The sequence below is a fragment of the Ptychodera flava genome, unplaced genomic scaffold (assembly GCF_041260155.1).
Source record: "Ptychodera flava strain L36383 unplaced genomic scaffold, AS_Pfla_20210202 Scaffold_28__1_contigs__length_4768798_pilon, whole genome shotgun sequence".
Classification (NCBI taxonomy): domain Eukaryota; kingdom Metazoa; phylum Hemichordata; class Enteropneusta; family Ptychoderidae; genus Ptychodera; species Ptychodera flava.
This window is the reverse complement of record NW_027248350.1, coordinates 3,264,128-3,282,067: the sequence shown is the minus strand read 5'-3', so window position 1 is coordinate 3,282,067 and position 17,940 is coordinate 3,264,128. Positions and strand designations below refer to the sequence as shown.

Here is a 17,940-nt window from a genome sequence, read left to right as displayed (position 1 = left end):
CATTCTTGCTGTAGGACAAATGCTGCATTTGCTTCAATCATCCAAGCAGAAAATACACACAGGATATTACTCCGCATTCCTGAACTCTTTTAAGCTCTCTTTTATTTTTTTAGATCTATCCTACCATCTTTGGAGAAAAAAAAAGTTTCAACATTGAGGTAAAAGGATTTAATCTATTTGCATCATTTCTGTTTGGAAATGTCCAACTTCAATGTTAAATAAGAGAACTGGACTGAACGATGGTGATCAAAGGGTTAGGGCCAGGAACATCATCTTTGTTTTTGTGAAATCCTTTGAACATACATTTCCTATGGGATATTTGACGTTGTAATTATGTGTGGTTTGTGCAAAGTTCACAAAATAGGAATTATATTTTATAAGAGGTGTGTTGTCTTCAAGGCAAAAGCGTTATGTAATAGAAATATTTTGTTCCTGAATAGCGTGTCAACATCAGCACTCTTTTAAACTCAGGTAGGCATTAACCCCTTGACTACCAAGACCAATGTATTCCTATATACCAGGGCCCTTATGGAAATATTGATAAAATCTTAGGTGTTGTCATTGCATGAACACTGCTTAGAGTAAAATTAAGTAAGTACCAATAAACCATATATTTTCTGAATCATTATGAAATGTCCCACTTTTTCATACATAACTTTTGTATTTCCAGGTCACGTGACTGATCACATGACACATGTGACCAGAGTTGGCAAAGAATATGAATATTTGAAGCATCAGGACGTGTTTTGAATCCATAAAATGACGCAAATTTGAATACAGTTGCAATTTCATGGCATTGTCCTTACATATATGTATAATGACTACCCTTTACTTTATTTATAGATGTTATCATGTACCTATTTGAGATTTTTCTCACAAAAGGCAGAGTAAATGAACCACAAACATCAGCATCTGACATGATTCTGTATTTGAAAATCAACACATTTATATTTGTAAACACCTGCTTTATGTCTTCCTTGCAGAAACATGCATCTGAAATGGTTATGATTTATCAAAAATAATTCACAATATTTAAAATACATTTTAGGGAACAACAAATCACATGACGAAACACATGACCAGTCATGTGACCAGTCATATTGATAATATGGCTGCTATAAAATTTCACTGGCTTATAGTAAAAAATTGTATTTCCTCTAGTTTCATTCACGAATATTGCTGTTAATAGAACATATTTACATATAAATCATTTGTTTTCAATAAATAAACATTTTCATTTCATTAAAAAAAACAAACCATAAACATCTTCGCGATCGTCCGTACTTCTGAAAACTGTAAACAATCAACGCGACGCTTCTGTGATCAGCCTGACCTTTCAGGGTCGAGGTCATGGGTCACGACATTTGCTTCCGGATTTTGGCCATACTCGGACGTACGGGGGCGCAATCACATTCAGGCCAGATCGGAATACACCAGTCTTAGTCGCGCTGCGTGCCGACGCCGAAATTACGGGATTTTTAGCGACAAAAACGAAGCAAATACGCCTATTTAACTGTGCCGGATATTTCCGGCACTCAAGGTATATGGTAATTCAATATGGCGCCGGATATATCCGGCGCCATAGGTAGTCAAGGGGTTAATGACACATTAAAAAAAATGAGCATGTTGTGTGGTGTAATGCCGTACTGCTTGTTTTGAATTGGCTGGCAATACAGAACGGTGCAAATCAAGATGATAACAAACCTTTAGAGAATGTATCTTGAAACAGGCTGTGACATGTTCGTTTTGAGAACTGTGCTAAAAAGGCTTACATTTTTTTCTTGATTTTGTCTTATCTGTGCATAATTGCAAGGGTAAGTATTACACACTTGCAATGAAATACAGAAAAGACTTTTTACAGTGAAGTACTAGTTTGGCTCCCACTGCTAATCATCCCTAGATTTGAACAGACTATTGCCATGGGTTCCCATGTAAGCTGCCCATTGCTGCTGACTGTATGGCAGTATTCTACTGCAGTGTTTGTTTGGATCGTCCAGTCTGGGATCTCCCTCACAGGTGCATTTCAGTCGCATTCTGTACACTGTCATCTGTCCCATGTGAATGTTGAAGGGGTTGTAGTTGGTTTGAGATTCATGAATGGCATCATCTCCATCATCGTCATCATCTGCAAGAGTGGTACAGAAAATAGAGTGAGTTGATTGAGAGAGATAGAAATGTGTAGGTTTGAAGAAACCACTGATTTTAAAGAAAAAAATAATCTGATAGGAAATTGTGGCAGAGAGTATGATATCTTGTACTTTGTTGGACGGATTTTAAAAAATGTTTCTGTTGAAAACTGGACTTCCCTTGTACAGCTTCAATGCCTGATAGTATTTTACTCACAAGGAGTACACATTTAAATATCACTGGGATCTCCCATGATACATGTCCATACTGTATACTGCTGAACTGGTACCAGGAAGAAAAGAGAAAAGTCACTATACTGGTATATGTAGTTCAAAAAATAAGAGTTTAACTAGTATATGTCAAAACATTACTCATGTGGCAAAGAAACTGAACAAGGTGCACTCTGCTCAAATTCAAAGCTGTGAAGACAGGGCAGGGTAAATATTATGAGGGTGGGCAATGAATAATGTGATTAAATCAAGGGGATTTGCAAGTGACAGGTGCAGGCGAAGCATTGAAGACAGTACATGACAGGGGTTGGTGAAGCATGGAAGAGGGCAACACACAGGATTGAGCAAATGACTGGGGGGTGACGGATTGAAGAGGGCAAGGCATATATGTGGGTGAAGCACAAAGGAGGGTAAAGCATAGAAGAGGAAAGTCCTACAAATACTACACAATCTTTTTCTTACAAATCAACTCCACTACTGCTGAGCACTGCATCATCCGGTAGTGTACATTACTGCAATAGACACATCTGAATGGTTAACTCACCACTACCCAGACACATATCCATTACTTTATCTTCATAAGCATCATGGTCATCTCCATAGTACTGATCTGTAATTAGCAAGAATGTTGTCAGTTGTGTCTGCTAAATGTGAAATTATTTCATAGTATTTATTACACTACTTGACACTGCCTATTCTTCCCCTCCCATCTGATATAAAACACTGTGACACGGCTACCCTCTACGGACAGACCACTTTTATACATGTATATATTTATCACTTTTTTCCAGTCCCCTGGATGGCCACCATACAAATGTTTGATTGTGCTCTACTTACTGTTTGGATCAAATCTCTGTACTTCATTGTCCATCATCTCATCAATGCATTTCTGCTGTACAGGCAAGATCACCCTGGTCTTTGCTGGGTAAAACCAGTATGTAGCAAAGATCACGTCAATGCTGTGTTCGGCATCAGCATTTGAGGAATTCAACACAGGTGCTAGTGTGCCAGTTGAGAGGAGTCGCTGCATGCCGCCGCCATCGTGCGGACCAACATGGCGCCTGTTTCTCTTGAGTGTTTCAGATATGCTTCTTTTGCGACCTGTATTACCAGTGCGATCATTGTGATGTGTATGATGTGTGTTCATTGCATTCCCTTGGAAGACACTGTGTGTAATCCTTGCCTTCGTTTTCCCTTTTGGTTTGTGGCTGCCTGTGTACTTGGACTTGACATCAACATTTGAAGAGACAGCGCCACTGTTGCCATAGAGATCATCCTCTGTGACAAAAACTTTTACAAACCTCTGATTAGAATTCAGAAACTGGATATCATCACCTAGCACTGAACTTCTTTTCCTAACTACCCTGGCATTATCCCTATTTGAGTCGCTATCTTCAGACTTATCATTGTCTGAAATAACGGCAGAGTTTCTCCCCAGTCTCTTAGAGGATTTCTCGCTTTGGAAGACAGCGTTCCTTTTTTCTCTGTCACTCCTGGAATTTTTCCCTCTAAATTTGCCTTGTTTGTCTCCAGTGGCAAGATTCTCTGCTGGTTCAAACATTCTATATCGATCCCCTTGATAAGGCTGCCCTAGAAGATGTTTCCAGATATCAGTGGGGTAGTCCATAGATTCAAGCTGTCTGTACGCTGTCTCAAAAGGCTCTTGGGTACTGTACTTCCCATATGGGTTTGTCAGATACCGGTAAGGTCCATTTATACCTCTTTGCTCTCCATCCATCGGAAAGTCTCTGAAGTTGCCAAGGTAATTCGTGTTAGAATCTCCATGTCTGCCTGGTACACCCACAGTCTCCCCTAAATAAGTTTGCCGATCGTCCGTGTCTCCATGATATCCTGAGTCCAAGTTCAAACCCTGTGGCCATGTTGTTCCAGAGAAATACGGGTACCTCCATGGCGTTTGCACTTGCCAGTCACCAGGATATGTTCTTGTTGGTGTCTTTCCTTGGCGATGGTTCTCATCATCATGAGGAGACCAACTCCCATATCTTGTATTTCCATCATTCATAGCTTCATCATAATCCCGATATTTTTCTTTTCCAGATCTGGTACCCTGATTGTCTTTCTTGGGCTTTTTCCTTTTGTCATTCCCACTAAATGAGCTGTGTAGTTTCCTGTTGATGGGGACGTGCTGACACACCTGTTTTTTACTTTGCTGTCGGCTTCCGGTTGCAGTGTTTCCTTTCTTCACGCCTTTCTCAAGTTGTCTCTGTTTCGCAAGATGTTTTGTGTAAGTTTTCTTGAAGTGTGGATGTTTCTGGACATACTGCCAGGCCAGGGAGGATGTGTTGACAACATTCTGGTGCTCCACTTCCCATCGCTCTTCTGTTTTAATGAGACAGAAGTTTGAAACACAACAAAATTTTAACAAAGGACATGCAGATGTACACGAGTAGACAGACAAGCCCTTAGGGTAAGACCGAAAAGCCCTATGTTTCAAATGGCATGTTTATACTGTAGTGACAAACATGAAAGAACACGGCAACAAACTCTCAGAAATACCAATATGAAATTTATATTTTCATATTCATTTGTAAGAGTGCAAGTGCTGAGGTGTGTAGATCACTGTCCTTTCTCACTCACGGACTTCAAACCATACCAGACCCCTCATACAAATACAACTAGGGCAGGCACACTTGCACTCTAATATCATACGGTTCTGCAATCATGACATAAATTTGATTTTGGTGTGTAAGTAACATGTTACAGTGGGTTTCAATGCGGTGCCACAACTCTGTTAGTGAATTAGATATGTATGTGCAATGTAACGATTACCTTGGGTATCATCACACATGTCAAAGTCATCAACTCATTGATAAGTTACAGTAAACCAGCATGGAGCAGTGGCTCTGTCTGGACCCATAGCTGAACAGTTGCTTGCACTTGATCTACAATGTAGCTGTTTTTTTAGTAACAATTACAGCTGACAGTTAGAAGATGTTTGCCGAAGCTAAAACTGTCTGCCACATACACTTGAGGCACCCAATTGAAACCCCCTGTGATTATGTAAATTCACTGATTATCATTAATTGACTACACACGATTCACATGGTACACTTGTTGATGAAGAGAGAATCACTGACCAGAGTTGTAGACAACTGTGCCTGGTGTATTAGACTGCCTGTTCATCATGTACATTCTAGTATAGCCTTTGGAGTTGAACCGTAGCTTACACATGTCAGATCTGCTCTGTTCATGGACGTTGGTACCTATGGAAGATTAGATTTGGTAAATGTTAGAGGCTTTGAAATCAGAGGAGACAGGATCAGGATATTTATGTGAGAACATTTTTGTCACGTGCGACTGCACAGAAAATACAACATAAAGAGAATAAAGGGTAACTCTATGTGACTTGTGTATCATTTTTCTTAAAACAAATTTCAACACTGGAAAAAGGTCAAAAAGACCATTCTGATTTAGTAATGTGTTTTTCTTCCAGCATGCAACCAAACAGCCACAAATACTTCTATATATAGGAATTATTCCTTGTGCTTCAATCTCAATTAGCCGTCACTTCTGATGTGTTAACTAGTATTTTTTTTTTCTGTTTGAAAATTAGTTTTTTGTCTCATTTCAAGATTATGCCGAAATGGCTAGTGTTTAACATAACCACTTTAAGTACATACTTATTGTTATCGACTGAACTCTAATGCAGACTAGAATGCAGCTGTCAACAGTAACATCCCATACTTGAAGTTGTATTATACAAATACCATAGTGTCAATAATTTGTATTTCAAGTACTTTTGGGAGAATGTACAAGTGCTTGTTTTCAGAGATGAAATTAATTAAAATATTAAAAGTAAGATTTAGTGTCCCCTTAGTCAGCAATACAGCTCTTTCTCCATACTACACAATAAATCAATTTATTGAAAAATTACCAACTGTTTTATCGCTGTACTATTACTCACTGCTTACACAGTATACTGGTTGGTCTCACCGTCACATACCCGTAGTTCTGATGCGCCAGATGACGTAAGGATACAAAGATAATGGGTTTAAGGTCACAGTGTGATCTCCCTAACCTTCGATAAATGTGAATTCTTCATCTTTGTCACTGTCACGCTTCTCACAGTCTGAGATCCAGTACAGGAAGATGTCGTTGCCATGGCCTTCAACACTGATTGTCAGGGGTGAGTTCTGAGATCCTACCGTATCTCTAATGTAGGGGGTCAGCAGTGGTCTGCCTGTTTTGCCATCCAAAATGGTGCTCTACAAAGAACCCAAATAACCATTAGTATGTCTTATTCTTCAGTTCTGGTAAGGTGTGTTTGATGATTTTAAATCTCTGCTGCTGTATTATGGGAACTGAATTGAAATTGTGAGTTCTGGCGATGTTGTAAAATATACAAATACTGTTCTTGGCTATTACTGTCTTGGTGGGAACAATACTTGTGTAAGCTAATGAGCTTTAACAAAGCCATGCTTGCAATCAGAGATAAGTTTGCACACCCTACACTGCTTAAAAGTTTGGATTTCTCTGACTATAAAAATCTCTGTTGCAGTGCTATTAGAATTCAACAACTACCAGTAAAACGAATTCTTGTGGCAATGTGGTTGGATAAGATGACTTGGCTACTTAATTTTATGGTTGGGAACAATGTTTGACTAATTGAAGAGGAGTTTGAAAAAAGAAGTTAACAACTGGAGTAGCCATTCGTCTACCGGTACTTCTAAACCTTCTGGTGGTGTTCCAAACATATCTAACCACCTGTACAGGGCTTTGACAAGAAAATATTAAAAATAAAAACCAACAAAACAAAATAAAGCACATTTCAACATTAAAACAAGGCTTACCTGTGAGTAGTAGTAAATAGGATAGCCAGGGCCGTGTGCATACTTGATCATGAAGTCAGGTACGTCATCGTCATTATAGTAACCAGCAGCTGGTGTACTAAAAACAACAACAGAAAGATAAACATTTTCATTATTGGGTGAGTTTATTCATTTTGATTTGAATACCTCTCTGATACAAGGTCAGTATAAAACAGTCGGGTACCCTGTACACTGACTGATATCATATCAGACACTGCACGGTTTGCAGTATTCATTAGAAGGGTTATAACTGGTACAATTTAAGTCATTTCTAAACATAGGGGTTACTTTCACAAATGATTTCATAACTTCATTTGTATTCATTTTAGTGTCGTGGAAAATATACGGAATTAGGCTTTTAGACCCTAATACAATGGTAAAAACATATTAAATAGTTAGGACACATAGCACAAATCACTGTGTAAATGCAGAACTGACATGTTTAGGTAAAGATGACCAATCAGACAGTTTAAATGATTTGATCTATGCAGGATTGTCAGAGAATGACAAGTAATAGAGATCTTGAAAATTTGGGAATGGAAGGAAGAAACAATAATGAGAAGAGAATTCATAAAATAATATATGAAAGACAGAGCTGAATATCTTGACATGCAACTTGCTGCTTTCCTTTGTAAGATGTATAACTGCATGCTGAAGAATGCCCTCTTGTGGTCACATTGTTTTATCTTTTTGTTTACAAGTAAAGGTATGGTTGGATGTCCTGTGATCTCATGTTTAAAAATAGTTTTGTCTAAACTTGTATGTTATATTTTGACAGAACTCTTGTACTTTGATTGACAGTAGCAATGAACAGAATGCTTTGAGAGCAATACAACCACTATCTCATTGCTCATCACCATGTCTGCAAATGTGCGTACATGACAAAATTATCCTGTACAATCCTGATGATCTGTAAACAGGTCCACACTCACCATCGATAACAATAGGTATGTATCACACTATGGTGGTGAAAGGGTTAGTTCTAATAATCTTGTTATATATTGAAATACAGAGATGTCCTCGATAGATTTTGCTATCATTACTGTTTACACTTTCAATTGTCTTTCCTGTATATGGAGGCAAGGACTAGCATGAAGTGAATACCAGCAACAAGCAAAACGGTTGTGCCAGATTTACCGTATATGCTGTATCTCAACTCCAGAGACATGGTAAAATTATTTGACATTAACATTTTACTCCTGAAAAATAAATAACATTACTAAGATGAAAACTTTAGAATTCAACAAATAATACTCCTTTAGATACGGTAAAGTATCATGCCACCAGCACTATTAAATTTAACCCTCGAATGCCAAGGTCAAATTTTTTCACCTGTATAAAATATATCCCAGTTACTTTTTCAAATTTTTCTCAAAATTTTGATGAAAAACTGTAGCTAATGAAAAGTGATATCCATTTGGTCCAAAATTGTCAAAATATTACATAAAAATATTAAACATTTGTAAAATCTTGCACTGAAAGTTTGGTGAGAAAAAACTACAGCACTCAAATAGTTAATCTGTTCACTCCAATTTCCTATAAAGAGGTCCATAGTTACCATCAATAACTATATATTTGGGCTGCACTATGGCTGTGAAAGGGTTAAACTATAAAGATACCAGTATATTGAAGTTGAGACACTAGCAATTTAACCTGTTCACCCCTGATTTCTAGTGAACAGGTCCACAATCATCACTGATAACAACGGGTGTGGGTCAAACCATGGTGGTGAAAGGGGTTACCTGTATGATTCTGACATGGGCAGGGTAAAATTCCATAGGTAGTCAAATGTCTCTCCATTGATGGCCAACACAGAGGAATTGTACATCGCCATGACGATATCTCGGACACCGTCTCCGGTCAGGTCAACAAGCACAGGTGGTGTCATCACCCCTTTAAAGTTATCTCTGTACAACTCCTTAGCCTACCAAAGAAAGTCAAGAGTTGGTAAATAAATATGCTGGTACATGTATTACCATAGTGAAATATTAATGTCCAGCTTGTTGGTTTTTAGAATGTTGACAGCAGCCAGAAGCAATAGTTTGTATCTCAGAATTACAACTTCCAATTTGTTTTGTATAATGCAAGGTTTCTAACCAACAAATACTGTCTATTGATAATGACTTGTTATTATTTAATTTGACTAGTCAAAATAATGCCTATTAATATAATTTGCATACATGAATGCATTTAATTATAAAGAATTTGATGTATTTATTTCGAACTATTGTGCACATGTAATATAGTCCACAGTGAAAGTATTACATTACTAAGTCAAAGTGTGTGTTTTGTGAGCGCAGCTCAAAACTAACTCCCCTAAAGATTATTATTCATTTTCATATTGTTTATATACATGAATGCATTATTTATTTGTGAATTAAATCTATTTACTCAGCGCTATTATGTACATGTACCACATGTATAGTCTTAAGTGCTAGCAATTCTCAGTCATGTTGAGAGTAGAAACTCACTTCCTACAGGATGACTGTGCATTTTCAAGAACAACTGAATATGTTATTCAATGTATGTACATTAACAAATATTAAGTGAATCAATAAACAGCACTATAAACAGCATGGAAAACAGAGAGAGAGAGAGAGAGAGAGAGAGAGAGAGAAGAGAGAGAGAGAGAGAGAGAGAGGGGAGAGTTGGAGGGAGGAGAAGGGGAGGGGAGGATAAGAGAGAGGCAAAGGAGGGAAAGGGAGGGAAGGAGGGGTGATAAGGAAGGATGCTAGATGTGCAAGTGTAATACCTGATGAATGTGACCTTGATAGAGTTGCTGTAGTCCAACAGCCCAGAGAGAGCCACCATGTGTTTCACCGCCAGTACCAAACAACACCACTTCTCTGCCTTTGCTGTCGTAATAAATCTGTTTGAATTGAAGCGCGTGGTCAAAATGTGTCAGTAACATAAATTTCTGATGTTGCAACAGTTTTTATTTACAGCCTTACAAGCACACAAACTTCAAATGGGTAACATCTATCTCAAACTTGTAAGATCTGTGACTTGAGAAACAGAGTTGTTACATGGTCATCTTGTGAAATATTCAAGGCCAAGCAGCTTTTTTTTTTCACCACTTTGTTCGTCAAGTGCAACTTCTTATTCTGCCCCTTAAAGAATGTTAATAAAACCGAGTACTAGGTAGATTTTTTAAACAGTGTCTATTGTTTACATTTGAATTCTACTAGTCCACAGCAGAATTCATTCATCAACAATGACAATTCTAGTACTGTGCTGTACCAGACTCTCTGATAGCAATTTGATAGACCATTGTCAATGAGTAGGTTGCTGCTTCCGGTAGATCAATATTTCACATCGGATAGACCGGATACTGTGGCAATTTGTCAAACAAAATAAACACAACTGATACAAAAAATTACACAAAATGAAATTAATATTAATAATAAATGATAAGAGACAGAATATTTCCTGGAAAACCACAAATGAAAAAAGGAAGCAGTGTACGAGAAACAGGAAATTATTGAATAGATCCACCTATCTGACAGAGATATAAGCTATGGTGTATTCAATCATGATATCTGGTTTTACACTGTACACTGACAGGGTAAAATGTTCTCCTTTTTAACAAAATGTTAAGGGGATTCCCCTGAATGGTTTATCATAGGCTGTATAAACAGTCCTGTTAAAATTTGAAAGGTAACTAACTACATATCTGTGGCTCTGTGCTCAAGATCCAGTGCATGTTATTAGTTTCCCTCTACTGTCATTCCATATTCTACTGTCAAAGGAAATAATGTTTTAAAGCTGCAAATAAAATTTGTCATAATGTTTTTTTGGTCATATTTTTTTCCAAAGGAGTTTTTCAGACGCTTTTAAATTATCACTTTTATAATACCTTTAGTCTACTGTTTGTGAGGGTTTATCTTGAAGCTGTGGAGTAAATGAGGCTTGCCTTGTCTTGTTTCTGTGAAATATTTAATTTATTTTTACCCACAGACTTCAATTTTTCAAATATAGGCAATTTATTGCAAAGTCTACATAACTGAATATTTTCTTTTTGTAAGTTTTTTGCATCAGTTGTGATTATTTTCCGTGTTTGACCAATGCCAGATGGTCCCTGAAATTTATGCCTGATCACAAAAGAGGATGATTTAGATTTCCTTTTGGAAAGTTTGGGCCACAAAAATATAAAAGTTTACGTTTCGAGGTGCGTATTACCTCAATGAAAGCCTTTTAAACTCTTTACCACCATGGTTTGGCCTGAAACAATTGTTATCAATGGTGAATGTGGACCTCTTTACAGGGAAATGGGGGTGAACAGGGTAAGGGTGGGTGAAGAAAATATCCAAGATTTACCAGTCTAAAATTGAGGTTTTTCTTGATTTATAAACTTACTCTACTCTCATAAGGTTAGATACACTTTGCTTGTGTACCTCTATGATGTGCAAACGCACAGATTTATTTTTCATTTCTGAAAATTCAGAAACACTGAAACTGGGTGTACAATTCTCATCTTTACAGCTTGAATTCTATTCAGGTCAAATAATATACTGCTGTGACATTTATTGCAGTATTTATTGTAGTATCAGAAGACAGGAGTGGTTCTGATTACTGGCTATCTGTCATTTATAAGTAAACAGGAACTACAAATACACTTCAAACAAACAACTGTACGATTATTGACATTCATATCAATGGCTTTGTTTCGTAATATCAAATATATTTTACATACTTCTTCTCTATGATTAGTACTGTACCAGTATTTCGAAATACATTAATCTTTACAGCCCTGATACGAGTTTTGTGGACCGAGGTCATCGGGGGAAGAGCCTGAGTGTAGAGGTAGTTCAGATATGCACGTGAATGCATGCCCATATTTGGACGCAGTGTACCTGACTACAAATTTTGAATCGCGCGTACAGTTGTTTACAGTAAAACGTTCTAAATACAAAAATAGGTCCAGAATTTGACAAGTTCATCCAAATTTGGTCACCAGGCCGGGGCGTAATAAAATGCATGGATGTGATGGCGCTTTTCACCATAGCTTTACACAGGCACATGAATCTAGTTATATGATAAACTCTTATATTGCCCTATCATAGTAAAAGCAGCGTTGGAAACTACCGCCCGTCCTCCCGTCCGAGACGGGTAACTTTTCAGTCGGACGGGAGGAAAATTGTACTTCCACGTCCGTGTGTCGGGCTCTCGATAGTAGGCCATACGGCATACCCAGTAATCTCATCGATCAGCTGCTTATAAAGGAATATAAAGGAAAATGAGGGCAACTCCACACATCGGCTCTACCAAGATTGTTCAGTATTACGATATGGTGAATAAGAGGATCATTGCATTTATTTTGTGTGGAATACATGGCGAGACACCGGTGAATTGATAGTGCTTTGACCCTAGTCATGTGATCTGGGTCCCCGGTAAACCGGTTTGTTGATTGAGTGATTCGTATGGGGTTCCTTCATCAGTCGCTCTCTTGTTTTGTATCCCCTCCGCTTGGTTGTGTGATGAAGTCATCTTCGTCCTCGAAGAGGAGAAGCCAGATTCGTTATTGAGAGAGTTAGCCACTATTGACTGACTCTATAGTGAGTGATCCGGTGTGTGGTGACATATTATAATTAACATGACCCAGCATGTCGACCGGAGTTTCTGAACGCTTATAAGGATTTTTGTTTTAGGGCATTTTTGAGCTTTGCTAGTGCTCGTTATGTTAACAGTAAATGTTGTACTAATCTGTCAACAATTAGTTTGTTTTAGGCCGAACTTTTATAGTTTTGTGTCAATTTTTCATGGACTTTGTAATAGATTTCGGGTCGATATTGGTGCCTGCTTTCCGGTGTTTGAAAAGCATGTTGTGAAGGGCTGTTTCGAGAAATAAATCTTGTTTCTCTGTGTTTAGCCATTCCCAGGTTTCATGGTTTCGTTAACAATATTTGCTGTAAACGGCCTTTGAAATCGGTTTGGTCTGAGGAGAGTATTGGTTTATTTAATTCATGCCGCCAACTTTGATTACTTATATGGCAGCTCTCTCAGTTTTTGATTTTCTTTGCCAGATGATGTTTTCTGTATTGCTCAGCAATCTTTTCAGTTTGGTTGATTGTAGTACCAATTCGATGACAGATTGCATCTTGGTTTTATACGATAAGTTGTGGCATGAAATGGAGACAAATTAAAAAAAATTCAGTTTCCCAATTGTTAAAACCAAATATATAGGGGGCAGATGCTGCAGTCATTTGTAGCAGGACAGGGACTGGACTCTGATTATGAATCAGACTTTTCTGATCTCCTGGAAAGTGATGTTGGTAGTGACACTGACTTGATGTAATCTGTGCTTGACTCATGTCAGCACTGATTTCATCAAGGAGACCATGCACAGATCCATGATGAAATGTCAGTACTCGGTTATCAACACAATGTATCAGAGTGTTATCAGCATTGTTATTGTAGAAATTTTGTATTCAAGTCCGGATTAGAATTCATTTCAAACAGTGGAATTCAGAACAGTTTGTTTGTAAGATCACAGTTAATACTCATGTTGAAAATAAAGTTGTTTACAGTTTGAAGTACATAATGGTTTTGTGTTTTTTGAATGAATGGATTTGTCAAAAATTCAGGACAGGCAACTTTCTGGCAGGACAGGCAAGTTTTGAAAGTTACCAGTCCTGATGTCTGGCAAATATTTTGGCCAGTTTCCAACACAGCTAAAAGTATTTGCATGTGCCAGCGTCTGCTGTACAGACCGTCTGTTTCATGAGATTTATGATTTCCTGGTGCCTCAAGGACAGTGCCAGTTCTGTGCTTGCCTCTGTGCATTCACTTTTGTTTCACTTTCATGGTACCCACACTGGACGACTGCCAGAGTGTGTCTCTCTACATGTAGGTGTAGTTGAACAGGCTGTCAAAACGGCCTCCTTGAAAGTCATGCATATACGGGATGATAATAATGACTGTGTTATTTTTATATTCTTTGTCCACTGAGCCAAGATAATTGTTTATCTCACATAACAATTTCCAATTGATAATACATATAACGTATATTATTAACCTGTTCACCTAAAAACATTTTCTGAGTACGTTTTGCTACAAGTCAAAATAACATAACACTCTATCGGTATGTTAGGCACTGGCTTACAGGGAAATAATACCGTTCTGGATTTACCAATACTTTACTACCCACGTTGAAAAGAACTAAAACAAATAGATTATTTCTGTGTTTCAAGATTACACAACTGAGTGGCGTGTTTGTTCGTACAATGTCATTGTGTAACTTTACTTGAAGACTTCTGTGTGAACTGACCGCACTGAGCTCAGAGTGAGTGGTGATTGTAATCAGTAACAGTACGGTACACACACGGAAAAAAGTCAGTCTACGGTGACAAATGTTACTTTTGTATTTGCCCGTGAATGCAACAACACCAATGTCGATGATTTTATAATGGTAAATGTTGATGCATGGATCGTGATTATTACTAGTAAAAGAGAGAACAAAAGGTCTGACAAAGTTTTGAAAATTTCATTCACAAGTTTGATAGCATTCTGAGCTCTCTAAATTACTTTTACTACGCCATAACTGCTGGCCACAATTCACAGTCAACGATTGTGATAGCATTCTGAGCTACACCTATCTTGACGCACAGTGTAGTATTGATTTTACTACACTAGCTACAGGTTTACAGTCCCTGTACACTATTCTGTGTAGTATACGGAAGTAGGAAGTCGGTATTTGCTATGGGATTATTTAAGTGTCAACATTGTTATATTTCATTTACCAAAGTTTGCGCAATTCTTGTGATAAATCTATTTCACACCATTCTATTATCATTACCCTTCATTCTGCATATCCCCAAACTGCAGTCAAAAATTGTGCTCTCAAAATTCAAATTCTAGAGAGTAGTAATGTGTAAATTTACAAATGTAAGAATGCCAACTGTACCACTGTCTTAAGTTTTGATGCCCACGTAGACAAATAAAACTGATCGATAATTCCTACGTCAAGATTGTTCCGCTGTCTCCAGGGAAATGCCACAACACTATCAATATTTGTTCAACTATCAAACATTGCAAAGCTGATATCCTATCAACCTGGACAGAAAATTTAGGAGAGTTCTTTCTGAAATTATTTTATGTTACATTGTTACAATACTTGTTCCATAATTACAGACAGTTTCTCAGTCCCTTACCTCTTTAATACCCAAATTTAACTCTCAATACAACATGTATTGGAAATAAGAAAATTGTGCTTCTTTTCACCATCCTAACTCCTGAGAGTTTTAGACATAAAATTATTCACTTAATATGTTCAAGAGTATTGGTGGTAAGCCTGCGTTGGAATCATCTCCTAAAATTTCAATTAAAGTTTCTTATCAAAAGAAAAAGAACCAACGAAAAGATTCTGTATAAAAACATATGTAATTAATATAATACCAATTGTTCACAGGGAGTTAATTCTCGGATATGTTATTTTATTTCTCATTTTTATTTTCACTATTATATACAACATTATTAAAATCAGGTGAGGAAAGCTTGGAGATTTGTCTTTTTTGATCATTTTTAATCATTTTTTGCTTTTTCAAATGTTGCTCTGACAACAAATTTGTTTGATAATTTCTGTGCTGAGAAGTTTTAGTGGATGCTGGATTCAATTCAATGAAATACAGGACAGGGAAATAATTAATCCTTTGAGTACTGTAATTTTTCCCACCAAAATTTTAGTGCGACATTTTACCAACATTTGTGAATTTTTCAAAAATTGTTTTGATAATTTAGGACCAAATGGACATTACATTTCATGGGCTACTTTTTTATCAAAATTTTGGTGAAAAGCTGAAAAACATAGGGCCAAAGTCCCTGAAGCTACTATAGACATGGATACAAAATTAAGTATTTCCTGACTATATGAAATTATCTCACTTAGGTCATCCTAGGGACTTGTAAACCAAATATTAAAGCTGTCTGACCAGCGGTTTTGAAAGAACAAGCAACTCAACAGTTGACAGAGCTATGCTGTGTTATGTAGAGAATAACCTTTTGTGACACATGTATTGATGAAGAAGGTGGATATCTTTGATTAACATTGTAAGTGAGTTCTGTTGAATAAGTTGAGACTGTACATAGTCAGAGAAAGCACACTGAAGACACAAATGTTTGAAACTTAAGAAGTTCAAGGTCATCAAAAGCATTATAAGGAATCATGTAACTTTCATTGCACTGTTTACACAGATTGCATAATTGCTATAAATAGCACATGAGGAATCTTATAGCCCTGCTTTACCATAAAAACCCTATCACTTTGACCACTCTTTTAATTGACCATTCTATTTTTTTCCTCAAAAAGTAATTTTATTTTATCCTTACCAAGTCAACCATAAATGGAAATTAGAACTTTCTCTATCTCTATCTCTATCTCTATTGACTATTTTGAGCAATTTCTTTTAGATAACATACAGGGCACAATAAATGACGGTTCAGAATATGTCAAAGTTGGGATTCAGGAAAGTTGCCTTTACATGTTTTAATCCTCCAAGATGGTAAGCATTTCACTATGAACTGTCAAAAAAAGTTGAACTTTCTGATAATTCTACACTAAAATTATTTTGGCTTTGATGATTTCCTAATTAATTTAATTATTTAAAATCATATTAATTATTTTTTCTGGGTGAATTGATAGGGTTTATACAGTACAAGAATTACATACAATGTAAGTCAAATTTTGGCCAAAAATGACAAAAAAATTCCTTAAAAATACACATTTGCATATTTCATCACAATTTGAACAAATCTAAGTTGGGTTACCCCTAGGGACCTGTATACCAAATAACAAAGCTGTCTGACCAGCGGTTATGAAGAAGAAGATTTTTTATCAAAAACACCTTTTTGGCATTAATTTGCCTATTTTCAACAATATCAAAAAATAAAAAAAATAGTTTCTCAAAATCATATTTTTCATCTACGCAAAAATATCAAATCAGTTAGTACTGCGGTTCTCAAGATATTTGAGTGGACGGACGCCTCACAAACGGACATACATACAAACATACATACATACATACATACATACAGACTGACGACGGACGCCGGACGGATACCCATCCCAATAGCTTCTATAGACTATAGTCTATAGTAGCTAAAATTGACTAGGGTATATTTTATGAAGGAGACAAAAATTGACTTTGGCGCCAAAGGTTTAATAGTTTTTACATTGACAGTCTTTACACTTTATGGCAGTCTGCTGTCACATTTTTATCATGATACCGATAAATTGATAAACTTAATTGGTGCTATGGATTTATACAGTTTTCACTTCATTGAATGCTTGGTAGACACAGGGGAAGAACAGTTGAGAACTGTTCCGATTTATTTATTTGTACGTAAAACCTTCATATTTTTGTATTTCCCTGTATCAGTTTTATCCAAACTACCAGGACTGCGATCAAACTCCCTGTAAAAGCCTATTGAAACCCACTGGTTTTCCAATGTGTCAGTGGGCCGACTACTTAACACGTACACACAAACAAGATTACAATGTTTCCAAACAGACCTTTGACCTCTTGCATATTCAGCCTATCAGGCGCTCAGATTGCAATGAGGAACTTGATATGTCCTATTGTGAAAGGACTGCTGGCATGTCGTGTGTCGGAAATTCCAGAAACATGGAATTATTATCCCCTAGATACTGCGGACTGTCTGTGATTGGCCCACGTAGGAGATATCCTGCCAACCTTCTTTAAAAGGCCATGCTGTCTTGAACTTTAAGTATTCTGGACATCGGACTCTGGCCAGGCGCA

General features: G+C 37.1%; 1 protein-coding gene across 1 annotated transcript in view; it reads right to left on the bottom strand.

Moving 5' to 3' along the window:
- Nucleotides 1–807: 807 nt before the first annotated feature.
- Nucleotides 808–17,940, bottom strand: part of LOC139127071 (uncharacterized) — a 31,023-nt gene continuing 13,890 nt past the window's right edge. Inside the window, exons 5-12 of the mRNA XM_070692993.1 lie at nucleotides 9,939–10,055; nucleotides 8,929–9,110; nucleotides 7,169–7,265; nucleotides 6,397–6,583; nucleotides 5,456–5,581; nucleotides 3,195–4,697; nucleotides 2,902–2,967; nucleotides 808–2,125 (exon numbers count right to left, since the gene is read on the bottom strand). Of these exons, the coding sequence (XP_070549094.1) occupies nucleotides 1,887–2,125; nucleotides 2,902–2,967; nucleotides 3,195–4,697; nucleotides 5,456–5,581; nucleotides 6,397–6,583; nucleotides 7,169–7,265; nucleotides 8,929–9,110; nucleotides 9,939–10,055 (2,517 nt within the window). The 3' untranslated portion in view covers nucleotides 808–1,886. The remainder of the gene's footprint in view (nucleotides 2,126–2,901; nucleotides 2,968–3,194; nucleotides 4,698–5,455; nucleotides 5,582–6,396; nucleotides 6,584–7,168; nucleotides 7,266–8,928; nucleotides 9,111–9,938; nucleotides 10,056–17,940) is intronic.